At 43.0% G+C, this 13,667-nt stretch overlaps 1 protein-coding gene across 4 annotated transcripts in view; it reads left to right on the top strand.

Moving 5' to 3' along the window:
* KCNE2 (potassium voltage-gated channel subfamily E regulatory subunit 2) overlaps nucleotides 1–10,578 on the top strand; it is a 166,169-nt gene extending 155,591 nt beyond the window's left edge. For 3 of the 4 annotated variants that reach the window (XM_072740759.1, XM_072740757.1, XM_072740758.1), the window contains one exon: nucleotides 9,822–10,578. In XM_072740759.1, the coding sequence (XP_072596860.1) occupies nucleotides 9,834–10,205 (372 nt within the window). In that variant the 5' untranslated portion in view covers nucleotides 9,822–9,833 and the 3' untranslated portion in view covers nucleotides 10,206–10,578. Of the gene's footprint in view, nucleotides 1–3,085; nucleotides 3,241–9,821 lie in introns of those variants that run through there. The other variant, XM_072740756.1, reaches the window with a different exon arrangement.
* Nucleotides 10,579–13,667: the final 3,089 nt, after the last annotated feature.

Genomic DNA, 13,667 nt, shown 5'->3' with positions numbered 1-13,667 from the left:
TTTTTTTTTTTTTTTTTTTTTCACAGATCCAACATCTTTTGCTCAGATAGATAATCTTTTTGAGATGTATCCTTGTTGTTGCTTGTTTGTTCCTTTTTCAAGCGATATTCTATTGTATCGATATACTGCAATTTGCTTACCTATTTATCTGTGGAGGGGTATTTGAGTTATTCCCAGTTTTTAGCTACTCTGAATAAAGCTGCTATGAACATTCACGTGTAAGTTTTGTGTGGACATACTTTTTTTTCCATTTATTTTGGGTAAATACCTAGAAATGGGATTTCTAAGGCCCCATGGTAACCTTCTAAGAATGTGCCAAGCTGCTTCAAGTGGTGGTACCATTTTATGTTCCCACCAGCAATGTATGAAAGTTTCAGTTACTCCATCAACACTTGGTGTTGTTGGTTCTTTAAGAAGGTCTTTGGCCATTCTAGTAGGTGTGTAAGTTCATTGTGCTTGTAAGTTCATTTCCCTAATGAGTGATGATGTTAAGCCATTGAAGGATATAGCTTAGTGAAAATGAAAAAAAAAAAAAACCAAAATCATAACTTACTCCTTGAAAACCAAGACTTGTATAGGAGAGGGGTAATTGGATCATCAGAGAACAGTATTTCCATCACCATAGAAATACAAAGTCTAAATTTGGATTTAACTGTAAATGGTGACCTACTGAGGAGGTTGTGGAGAAGGAGAGAGGGTGTGGACTTAGAGCTACCTAGATAAAGCCTGTACGGGATATCTTCTAGCAAGATTGCCTTGAGTAGAGAGGCACTAACTGATTCGAAATTCTCCAAAGACAATTACCCAACTTCCTGCATTCCCCATTCCTTGCCACTAGCGGTTGTCAGCCTTTTGGTTTGTGTCATAGTGATGCCCTAAAAACAGTACTAGTAGCTTGAAAGGCAGGCTCAATTCTAAACAGTCTTCTTATCTTTCGAAGGAATTTTGGGTTTGTTAGTGCTGGATGTGGAACTGAGTAACATCCAATTTTAAATCCAAAAGCAGACTCAACTCCCCATGCTTTAAAAACATATGCCATACGTAGGCAGAGAAGCTCTGTAAAGGTGTGGGTTGCAATTTGATTTTCAAAGAGAACATTTGCTTTTATGAACCTTGCTTTCTAGCAGATACCATTCTACTCTCCTGCTGGGGACAATGCAGAGCGAATCAATAGATAGAGAGCCTTTTGCAGAGGCCAGGGGGGCTGAAGCCTGTCAGGGGGAGACATGAAGCGGCTCTGCCCCCTTCCATTTTCTTCTCCACCCTGCAGCTGATGCTTGGATCGTATTTATACTCCGCTTCTGCATCTATTTTGTCAGGTCCTCATCTTGGTCAGTTGTGTGGATTGTGTATCAGGGCATGAGTAAGAGCCATCGAAAAATAAACCACTAAGGAACTACTCTTCACACAGTGCTAGAATGTTCTTTCCCTTGATGAGATCCGGTCAAACTGCTTCTCACTGCCATGTCCTCTTGCTCACCTCTCTTAAAAATAATAGCAAAAGCTAATATATATAAAAACACTTCCTATCTTACTATGTGTCTGGTTCTGTACTAAGTGCTTTACATTCATTATCTCACTTAATTTTTGTGACAACCCAATGAGGTAGGGGCTCTGAATCTCCCTAATTTACAGATGAAAAATCCAGAGATCAGGAACGTAAGTAATTTGCTCATCTGGTTTGTCAGCCTCCAAAGCCAAGATTTGGGCCCCTAGGATGTACATTGCCTTCCAGTTCAGCCTCAAATTACTCAAGTGTAGACTTGCACGCTGTTCTGATTATCGTTACCTTCACACTAGGAGAATGCAAGACGGAGGCCGGTTCAGGAGTTAGGGAGACGTTGGTCTCTGCTCCTCATTTCCACCAGCAGGTGGCACAGTTGCCCCAGTGGAATTTCCCTGGGAGCCATTTGAATGGCTTTCGTTTCTATGGAGACGCTTGCAGCCCAATTGGACCATCAAAACATTTTTGTGTGGTGGTGGTTGACTAACCGTGTTCAGTGAAGACAATCTATGAGGACAAATGGTGTCACGAGAGGCATGAAGTTGCAGAGATCCTTGTATTGCTTTAGGTCACACCTGCTATGTTAACTACTACAAGCTGTAGCCACCTTCCCCTTGCCACCCAGTGCACTTCAAGCCACGTTGCTCAGAGCACCGTTTGATGAGAAAACTCAATGGTGAAACGAAGTTAATTTTACTTTGCACAGCTATAGGGCAGAGTAATGGGCAGCTCTATGACTTTCAAATGATTTTGGCGGTGTGTCACTACCACAGCCACCATTCGGGGGTAGATTCAAATCCTGGCTCTACCTTTCTATGTCATCCTGACCTCTTGACCTCTCTGTGCCAGGACTCCTTAGCTGTAAACCTCAGAGTACCTTTACTTTAGGTTGTCACAGTGATTGCATGAGACTAATACAATAAAAGCCTTTGAGTAGGACCCAAAATGTGATAATAGGTATCAGCTCTTTCCAAGCCCCACTCTGTCCAATTCCAAGGACTCCCATCAAGATAGAAAAGGATCTTTTGGTGAGAAGAGCATGTTCAGCTCTTTCGAGGTCTTTACATAATTTGCTGGTCTTGCTTCCATGTCCTCTGTATAGTACCTTTATTGTGGCCAGTTTCTACTGTACAAGATAACAATGTTGCTATAAAGCCACTTGAAAATTGTCTCAAAGGGGGTGTATTTAAACAAAATTAGGTTTATGAGGAGGTGGTTAGAATAGGGCTGCTTGCCTGGAAGCATACTGACCCTCTCCTCAACCCACACCCACGCAGAGATGGCCACGTTCAGCTCAAGTCTCTCTGGGATGCTTTCCCTCGGCATAAGTTCCACAGGGAATGGGGCTTCCACTAAGCCTTTTCCTGAGGAGGGGGGCTCACTGTGCTCAGAGAGTGTCCTGGCTGGTGCTGGCATCACGGGGCCCGAGGAGGGCACTTGTGTTGCCTCTACCCAATGCCAGACTCCCAAGCAGGCACACCCCATCAGGCACCAAGGTTAATTCCCAACTCTGGCCGGTATTTAACTTTCCACCTAAGATTAGATTAAACATTTGGGTCCATAAAAGCCTAGATTGTAGACCGCAGCTGACAAAGGCTTGGTTGGCTGCAAGTTGAGGGTACTCAGCAAGCTGAGATTTATGCATAGTTCTGGAGAGCTTGCCAACACCAACCAGGAGGTTCAGATCCACCTGGCTTTGTAGTAGGGGATTTAATTACTGCTCACGCACTGCCTAGGTAAGCTTCTATTGCAAATTCTTTATTTTTTGAGAAATTAAGTAACAAAGTGATTTTCTGTTTCCAGAAATTTATAAAAGGAATGATATTCCTGGTATAAGATGGCCTTTCCTTCTTTTTTTTTTTTCTCTCTCTCTCTTTCTATTCTTCTCTTTCTTCTCCTTCCTCTTCTTTTTCTCCTGGTCCCCCTCATTCTTATTCTAATTCTTGGTAATGCTTTCCTTCCTCATTTATTCATAATCAGATGAAAATTCTGAAAGTGTTTTTACAGAATGTTCATGGTAAATGCTGGTAATCATATTCTTTTCTCTTCTTGATATAAAAATGACTTCAGGGTGCCTGGGCAACCCAGGCAGTTAAGTATCTGACTCTTGATTTTGGCTCAGGTCGTTATCTTGGGGTCATGAGATCGAGCCCATGTCTGGCTCTGTGCTGAATGTGGAACCTGCTTAAGATCCTCTCTCTCTTCAGGATGCCTGAGTGGCTCAGTGGTTGAGTGTCTGCCTTCACCTCAGGGTGTGATCCCAGGGTCTGGGGATTGAGTCCCATATCTGCCTGTCTCTGCCTCTCTCTGTGTATCTCTCCTGAATAAATAAAAAATCTTAACAACAACAAAAAAGATCCTCTCTCTCCTTCCTCTGCCCTCCCTGCCACTGTGCACTCTCACTCTCTCTCTTAAAAAACAAAAACAAAAACAAAAACAAAAACAAAAACAAAAACAAAAAAAAGCTTTCACTCTTGTGTTAGGCCCAGGTGATGCTAATGACTCACCATCTTTCTTTCTTTTATTTTGAAGATTTATTTATTTGGGGAGGCTGCAGAGGGAGAGGGAGAGAGAGAGTCTTAAGCAGACTCCCTGCTGAGTAGGGAGCCTGAGACACAGGGCTTGATCTTACTACCCTGGGATCACCACCTAAGTCAAAACCAAGAGTTGGTCCTTTAACCAACTGCACCACCCAGGTACCCCACCATCATCCTTCAAGAAAACAGAACTTCGGATTTTGGGATCAAGTGGGTGTTACTTTCCTCATAGTGCCTAGATTGTCTCTGTTGCAAATTACACACACCTGTGACAAGCACAGTTGGAATTAGGGGACCATATGTGTCCTGAAACAGGGTACAACTAATTGGTGTATATGAGCTGAAACCGTGGTCTTGGTCTCATTTTCTTTTTTTTTTTTTTTAATCCAGCTGAGCTGCCCAGCCACAGGCGATGGAAACAGGGCATTATTGCAATGTGTGACCTCTGCTAGGGCACAGTGGATGCTGGGTGCTAGCCTGGGTGACTCGGGTTTCTAGTTCCAACATGCAAGTTTTGTGATGCTGGACAGATGATTTAAACTCTGTGGTCTATAGTAACTGCACCTGTCAAATGTGCAGGCCAGCCTAAATCATCTCTAGAGGCCCATCCTGTTTTTTGAGCAAGAACTATTTATTGAAAATGCCTGAAAATATAGGTCCACATATGTTAGGCTGGACCATATGAAGTTGCCAATACTGACCATATTTAACGTATGAAATGACAATTTCATATGGTTCAATAGAACATAATATGGTTCAACAATTTCAGATGGTTCAACAGAACATAAATAACCATCTTTGCATTGCTAAACACCTGTTATGGTGTTCTACTAAGAGGAAGGATAATATGTGTGCCGAATATGATCAACGTCTATCAGTTAAGAAGTCATTCTGGGTATCATAAATTTAAACCTATTTGAATGTTCTAGCATAATCTCCATCAATAAAATTGACAGACACAATGGACTACTCAGCCTTGTCTCATCCAACAGAGTTGAGAATAGGAATCCCCCTTAGACTCAATTTTTTCAGCCTGGCCAGGAGCCAGGTAGTTAATCTACCTGAGCCCTTTTCACCCTATGATTAAGTTTTATGAAGAAACACCTCCCGATCTGCCTCTCTCTTTTTTTTTTTAAGATTTATTTATTATTTTAGAGAGGGGCTGGTAGGTAGGGGCAGAGGGAGAAAGAGAATCTCCAACAGACTCCCTGATGAGCACAGAGCCCCATGCCATGATCCTGAGATCATGGCCTGAGCTGAAATCAAGTGTTGAATGTTCAACCGACTGAGCTACCCAGGTGCTCCAAGAAGCACCTCCCTTTATCTGCTTTGCTGTGAGCCTTTGTCCATGTTAGAAGAGCTGAACAAATGATCAGTATTAGTTCCAGAAGCATGTTGGTGAATGTTGCCATGCTCATATCATGAAACAAACCCAAACAACTCCAGTGGAATCCAGCACTGAGGTTCCTCAACTCAAAGATACTTTGTCACAGAGATACTTGGCTGGGCTTTAGGGGGCCCAGGAGTCCCCTGAAATTATATGCATAGCTTTGTGTGAACATATGTATGTTTTGGGGGGGGGGGAGAGTAAAATCAAATTGTTTAGTTTCATTTTTCAAGGAGTTTGTGAATCCTTTCCTCTCCTGCAAGTAAGTTGAGAATCACCATTCTAGTAGTTTCCAGTTGAAATCCATAGTGCATGCGAGAGGAACAATTCATTGATTCACCAGACATTTAGTAGAGATCTGCGATGCACCAACCATGATGTAGGGCCCTGGGATTCAAAGATGAGTAAAGCAATAGATCCCTGCCCCCAAGCGGCCCAAGCTCTCATGTAATTATGATCAAAGTTACTTAAGTTCTCTGAACATCAATTTTCCTGCTGTAAAGTGGAGGCAATAATCCCAGTGTCATAGAGTGGTTCTGAGTATGACATGAATGAACACACAATGCATGGGTCATTGAAAACGAGCAAACAGACGAACATGGCAGTTTGCAGAAGTAGCACAGACAGGGGTCTCCAACTCAGAGGTCCAGGGAAAAGCTTGTGGATGAGGTGACCACAGATGGGGGTTTCTAAACTACAAGAGCTTTCTGCCATTGTTGTGAGTCTGGAGATACTCAGCTCCTTTGTCCTATAGAGATTGTATTTCTTGGGACTGCTGGGTGGCCCAATGGTTGAGCGTCTGCCTTCGGCTCAGGGTGTGATCCCCGGGGTCCTGAGATCAAATCCCTCATCCGACTCCCCGCGGGAAGCCTGCTTCTCCCCCTGCCTATGTTTCTGCCTCTCTCTGTGTGTCTCTCATGAATAAATAAATAAAATCTTTTAAAAAATAATAAGCTGCTTTAAAAAAAAAGAAATTATATTTCTTTCCTCCTCTGCAGAGTGACTCAGGCACATCAGAAGACCAAGATTGCTTCAATGCCCTCTCTTCTCTCCTTTGGGCTCCATCTCCCCTCTCCCCCCTCAATACTTGCTTAAAATTGCCCCATTCCCATTTTAGCTGTGCAGTCTTGAAGCTTCCCTTGAGGCACCCTGTCCCTAATGGTCTCGCCAAGCATTGAAACATAGCTCTCCTATTCTCCTATGTCCCCATTCTCTCAGAATCCTGAAAAAAAAAAAACCAGACTAACGATTGAACACTCTTGTAAGGCGCTGGCCTAGATTTTTCACAGGTGGTGCCATTGCTTTGATGAAAACCTTCAAAGAATGGTGTTGGCAGTGAGCGTGCCCTATCCTACTGCACTTCCCATTGAAGACCAGACCTTTACTTCCTCTGCTCAGAGGCATCCCTGGTGGAATTCCAAGCACAGTGACACAGCCCACAAAGGAGATATGTGGGAGGAGGGTGGACAGAGGAGCTCAAAGCATTTAGGAGCTTGCAGTGGTATCACCTCTCTGGGGGAGACTCAGATGCAAGGCAGGGCCTCGTGTGGCCCAGTACATACTGGAGTAGTAGTAAAAAAAAAAAAAAAAAAAAAAAAAAAAAAGTGCTGTCTGGTATGCAAAAATAACTAGAATAGTTCCAATCTTGAGAGCACCTTAGAAAAAAAAACTCCGTAATTCTCTGCCCAGAAGGGGATCCTCCCTTCCCCTTGCTAGTTCTCTGCTGCCCTAATTTTCCTCAGCATCCTCCCCCAGACCAAATTTCCCGCACCACTCACTCCTGTGACTTCTCTACCCCCTCACTGGCCCTTAGTTTTATACACTTAACTCTTCTGCTTCGTTTTTTTTTTTTTTCCTCATCTCTATGCTCTGTGCAGTTTTCCATTTGGCTTCACAAAAGGAAATAGAATTCTCTCTAGAGGGTGCAGAAGGGGGAATGTACAAGTTGGCAAAATCACAATTTTCTTCATTGGATGAAGACGTGGAGGAGGGTTGGCAGAAATAGAGGGTGACAACTCTCATAGGTGCAGGAATCATATCTGTAAGACTAGCCCTGACATAGCACACAGGGGTGGGCGTTGTCTTTTAATTGATGAAACAAGTGTGACCTCCCCCCAAATGAGCAGATCTTGTCTCTGGAAGAGTTAAGGAGCCAGTGGTCATGTCTTGCATAGAATCAAGCCAGCTTAGCTAAACTTTTTCATATACGCTTCATATACTCTTTGCCCTATATTATTTTTAGGGGGAAGAAAGTATGTCTCTGCTACATTGCTCGGAAAATGTGCTTGGCATGTACTTCGGGGCAATCTTATTTATTTGTCAAGTTTCTTTTCAAGTCGCTCTAGGCTTTGTGTGGATGGGAGAGTGAGAGGAAGTCCTGAGAGCTCTTTGAATAGTAGGACTTAAACCATCAGATTGAAAAATTCTGTTACCTTAGTTATAGTAATTCTCAATGAATGAAATGTTGGGAAGGTGTCAGAGAAAGGCCTGGACGTGTACTTGTGCCCCTTCCACAGGTGGGGAGATTGAAACATCTCTCCTCATAATAGGAAATGAAAGATATGTTAAAGAGAAGGGACATTGTTTTCCAAGTGCATTAGGCAAACTCCCTGTCGGGTTGTTTGGGCTTTTATTGACTGGGTGGACCTGTAGGTCCTGGCTAATCACAGGTACACTTCCTGTCTACATTCCTTCCAGTCTGTTCACACCTGTTTGCTCCATCTATGCAACATGTTCAGCTTCATTCTCTGAGCTCCCTTATCACTTTCTTCAGACCTCTTACAACTCTTTGTACTTCTCATTGCCATTTGCTTGCAGTTCTCCTGTTACACTGAGCTTCCCCAGACAGAAATCTCATATTCATCATCTCTGCATTTCCAATGCCTTGCCTATGCCCGGCACATCCATTTATTCATTAAACATCCACTATGTGCCTTTAATGTATCAGGCTCTATGCCAACATTTGCTGTACCAAGACAGGCAAAGGTGATATGAATTCTGTCCTCGTGGAGATGACAGTTGAGTAGGAGAGATGACACCAAAAGCAATAATCATGCGCGCACACACACACACACCCACACACCAGCAATATACACACATCATGAATACATATTGTGACAACAGCTTTGAAGAAAAAAAAAATAAGATGCTATTGGAGAAAAGTGGTGGTGGCAGGGGGTGAGGGGCAGAACTGATTTAGAGCAGGGCTAGAGAGTTTTCTCAGAAGGGACAGTTAAGCTGGGACCAAAAAGATTAAGGGGGTAGAAGAGGGAACAGAAAGGAAAAATTATTCCAGGGTGAGGGAAGAGAATGTGTAAATGTCCTGAGGCAGAACGTTTACTGACTTGGAGGAAGGAAGGCCAGTAGGACCAGTTGTCATGGGGATAGAGTAGTTGGATTGGGAAGGTGGTCAGGGGTGAGTTCAGGCCAAGCCAGGTGACTCCTACGAAGAAACTAGGATTTTATTTTAAGTACTACAGGAAGGTACTGAATCGTTTCAAAAGCAAGGGGATATGATTCAATTTCCTTCTTAAAAAGAGCACAGTGACAGCTGTGGAGGGCACTGAGGGACAGATATGCCCCTAGGAGATGGTTTTGGGGAGGCTGCATTGCACTGTGTTGTGTCATCGAGGTGAGAGATGTTGGTGGCCAGGCAGTGCCAGTGAGGAGGGAGAGGAGAGTTGGATCTGAGGAATATGAATGGTCTCTCAGGTCGTTTCATTGTGCCACTTGCCTAAGACACTTCTTTCAAATGTAGACGTACATACTCCTCTCTTTGGGATTCCTGGAAAAAGCACTGTGTAGACAAAGGAGATGGAACAGACAGCAAAATCCGTCAGTGCCCCTTGCAATCCTCTGCCTCAAAATTCTCCGAAAACGCGGGTCAGGCATGAGTCACCTCTTCATTCCCCTGATGCCTGCCCAATGCCTGTGATGAACAAGGCATTATGCTAGCCACTGTGAGGTGACCCATCTGTTTAAAAAGAAAGTAGTGCAAAGTGATTGATGAAAATTTGGAACATGAGAAAAGTATAAAGAAGGAAAAAATTTTCGTTAGGTATACCACCATCAACATTTTGAACTATTTCCTGTCTTTTTCCCATCGTTATTTGCATGTTTATGTTTATTCACATATGGAAATGGGGATACTATATTTAACTTTATGTCCTCTGTCAAATTTTTATTGTCAGGTATCCTGCACGCAAAAAATGCATGTGCAAAGCTTAAAGAATAAAAAAAATATGCACTCAATCACCAGCTATGTAAAGAATAAATTATATTATCTCCCTCTCTGCCTTCCCCTCTCTTTATCCCTTCAAATAGCCAAAGCTAGAAAGAATCGGCGTCTTAACCTTGTTCTTAACCTTGTTCTATTTTATTATTCAAATTGCAGCAGGAGGGAGATATGCCTACTTTAGCCAATCTGACACAGACCCTGGAAGATGTCTTCAAAAAGATTTTTATTACTTATATGGACAATTGGCGCAGGAACACGACAGCTGAGCAAGAGGCCCTGCAAACCAAACTTGATGCTGAGAACTTCTACTATGTCATCTTGTACCTCATGGTGATGATCGGAATGTTCTCTTTCATCATTGTAGCCATCCTGGTGAGCACGGTGAAATCCAAGCGACGAGAGCACTCCAATGACCCCTACCACCAGTACATCGTAGAAGATTGGCAAGAGAAGTACAAGAGTCAAATCTTGAATCTAGAAGAATCAAAGACCACCATCCACGAGAACATGGGTGCAGCAGGGTTCAAAATGTGTCCTTGATAAGTGGGAAAGGCATAAGGCTAACGTCTGATATCCGGATATGAAGACATGCCCCTGCCATGGAGAAAATCCAAGCTGCCATTGCTTAGAAGACACTAAGTTCCTTGCTTTCTGTTGAGAATTTTCATGGAGATCATGTGGCTGCTCCATTAACACTGATGACATTTTAATCCCAGTGATTTATACTTGCTCATCAGAGCCATATTTTATGCTGAAGACTTCTCTTACTTTCTGGGCAATATAAATGTCATCTGAATCGATGTCAGATTTGACAAATTTTGTCAAGTTAGTGAAAATAAAGTCAAATCTGAAGTAAAGTGCCTGTATACTGGCAGTGGGGATAGAGGGGTGGCTAATAAATCACTGAACCTTCTCGCTTATGAAACATTATTTCCTATGTGACAAATTAACTTTACAAATAACCTAGGGTAATAGTTCACTTAAAGAAGTAGCATCTTTAAGAAGTACCCAGTACAACAGAAACATATTTTTAAATTAACATTTAAAGTTTTCCAGAAAACTTAAAAGTTCTTGTTATTATAGAAAAAAATAAGGAAAGGTTGTAACATTGCTTTATAAATAGCATTCTTTCGATCCCGTTTATCTTCTTCCATTTATAATTATTTATTATATTATTTATTTATATTATTTATATATAATAATTATTCTTACTTCTGTTTCAAGAGACTGATGGTACAGAAAGTATCTGAATTGCTGATGTTGTGGCATCAGCAAGGCTAGCAAACTAGCTAGACAGTTAGGGACGCCTAGATGGCTCAGTGGTTGAGTGTCTGCCTTCGGCTCAGGTTGTGATCCTGTAGTACCGGGATCAAGTCCCACATTAGGCTTCCTGCATGGAGCCTGCTTCTCCCACTGCCTATGTCTCTGCTTCTCTCTCTGTGTGTATCTCTCATGAATAAATAAATAAAAATCTTTTTTTTTAAAGAAAAGCTAGACAGTTGATGATATCTAGTTGATGATATTTTGTATTATAGATGCCAGCTCACAAATTAGGTGACTTCATCGTTAAAACCAAGCAATATTTAACACCTATCTACTGGGGCCACTAGCATAGACCCCAGGAGGTGAACAAGACTCTGAGCTGGAGCAGTCTACTCATTAGAGAGAGTCAGGTACGTAAACATCACGATGATAGGACATGACAGGTTATAAAAGAAACACTGTGGGCAGAGCTAGAACAGGGACAGGAGAGCAGGCCTAACTTAGTGAAAGTCTACTCTCTGAGTAGCTGAGAGTAGGAATTCAGAGCCAAGACCCATGTATGGGGCCTGCTTTGGGCCTCCCAACTTACCTTTCTTCTCCGCCATCTCCCCATCAGCCGGGGCACAGCAATTGCGTGTAGAGCCTCAAGTCTCAGGGTACTAAGACAAAATTCAAAAAAGAAGCCCTTCTTCAAGGCATGCTTGCTTGTAGGATGTCTTCCATTGGTTACAAGGATTACATCTCCAGAGCGGGGTAGCTACAACATATGGGTTTCTTGGTAACAGATGTGCAATTATGCTAACATGAGCATTATGTACAGGGTTATGGAAAGCCACTTACATTCCCAGAGCAGATGTGGCAAGAGTGGCCTCCTTCTTCAGATCAGAAACCCAGAAATGCTATTGCACACAGAGCATTCATCCCAGTGTGCCCAGAGGGGCCACTTCAGCTACAAAATCCTGGCCTTGGGTCTGGACCCAGACAAAGATCCAAGGTTTCCACCAGGTGACCAAGACTATCTTCTTCACTAAGCTCTGGTCAGGCTCTTCTGAGCTCTCAAGTGGGCCTCACCCTTGGCCTATAGACACTTGGTGTAAGTGATTTTGTCCCTCTCTCCACACTAGGAGATTTGAACAAACACTAGAATAGCTTCTAACAGCTCAAGGCCTCATCACTAAGAGGACCCCAGCCCCCTTTGGAGTGCCTGCCTGAGAAAGTTCAACAAGCTGCCAGAAAAATTTATTGTTGGTTCCAGCCAAAACCTGGAGATCAACAGATCAGCTCCCTGAATCCCCTCTGAGAACAGTTACTTTAGAAAACTTGGAATTATAAATCTTTTCTCTCCCCCTTTGAGATATAAATCTCTTTATATCAAGACCCAGAACTGTCTTGTCCCTGAAATGCCAGCATGCAAGAAGGTAACTCTCTCGACCCAATTGCTCTAACCTACCCCACCTGGGTCTTTCAGATAAGTGCCTATTAACAAAACCACATCAGACCGACTAATCCCCCGGTTTTTGTAAATGTCCACTTTTCCTGATTCTGCTCAACTGACCTCGCTCCCTCATTCTCCTTTAAAATGCCCAGTTACCGCTGCATAAACTAAAGTTGACTTTAGTTCACACTGGACCCTCTTCTCTCCTGCAGAAGTTACTGAATAAAGTCTATCCTTAAGGCTTTCACTAGTTTCTGGCTTTATCTTTGACATAGGAAACCAAATGGAGGGAAAGAAATTTAGATTCTTCTAAGAAAGTCTATTTTATTATCATCACTGAAAGTGTAGTGGTAAGGTAGATGGTTATTAGCCAACTTTACTTTTAGGGGATGGGAGAAATGGTGAATCCTTAGATGCATGTTGGGTATACAGTAGTTGAAACCCCATGCCCCCTGTCTGCCACTTTCAGCATCAATTCCCCAAATCCCAGGCTGGCTATTTTCAACTCAGCAACTAAGATGCCAATTCAAACAACTTGCTGGGTTCCCCACCTTGCCCCAACCCCCTTTGCTTTTAGAGCTCGGTCTGCTTGGATGACTGGCTCCATATGCCCTGAATCCCACCTCCTTCTTACAGCAGAGTTCAGAAGAGGTTGGAAAAGGTGCTCATGGTACTTGCTGCCCTGATAGGAGTCTACATATAGGAGTCTACATCCAGACTACTGAGCGTCAGCTTCCAGCTGTGGCACTGGTTGGCTTTAAAATCCTGGGCATATAATGTTTGTCCTTCTCCGATTGACTTATTTCACTCAGCATAATACCCTCCAGTTCCAGCCACATCGAAGCAAATGGTAGGTATTTGTCGTTTCTAATATATGGTCTCATTCATTTGGGGAATATAAAAAATAGTGAAAGGCAATAGGAAAGGAGAAAAAATGAGTGGGAACTATCAGAGAGGGAGACAGAACATGAGAGACTCCTAACTCTGGGAAACGAACTAGGGTGGTAGAAAGGGAGGTGGGCGGGGGGTAGGGGTGACTGGGTGAGGGGCACTGAGGGGGGCACTTGATGGGATGAGCACTGGGTGTTATTCTATATGTTGGCAAATTGAACACCAATAAAAAATAAAAATAATAAATAAATAAATAAATAAATAAATAAATAAATAAATAAATAAAATCAATCCTGGGCAGAGGGCAGCCCGAGTGGTTCAGCGGTTTAGCGCTGCCTTCAGCCCGGGGCCTGATCCTGGAGACCCAGAATCGAGTCCCACGTCGGGCTCCCTGCATGGAGCCTGCTTCTCCC

This window comes from Vulpes vulpes, chromosome 15, assembly GCF_048418805.1.
Source record: "Vulpes vulpes isolate BD-2025 chromosome 15, VulVul3, whole genome shotgun sequence".
NCBI lineage: Eukaryota > Metazoa > Chordata > Mammalia > Carnivora > Canidae > Vulpes > Vulpes vulpes.
This window is presented reverse-complemented; position numbering and strand designations above follow the sequence as displayed.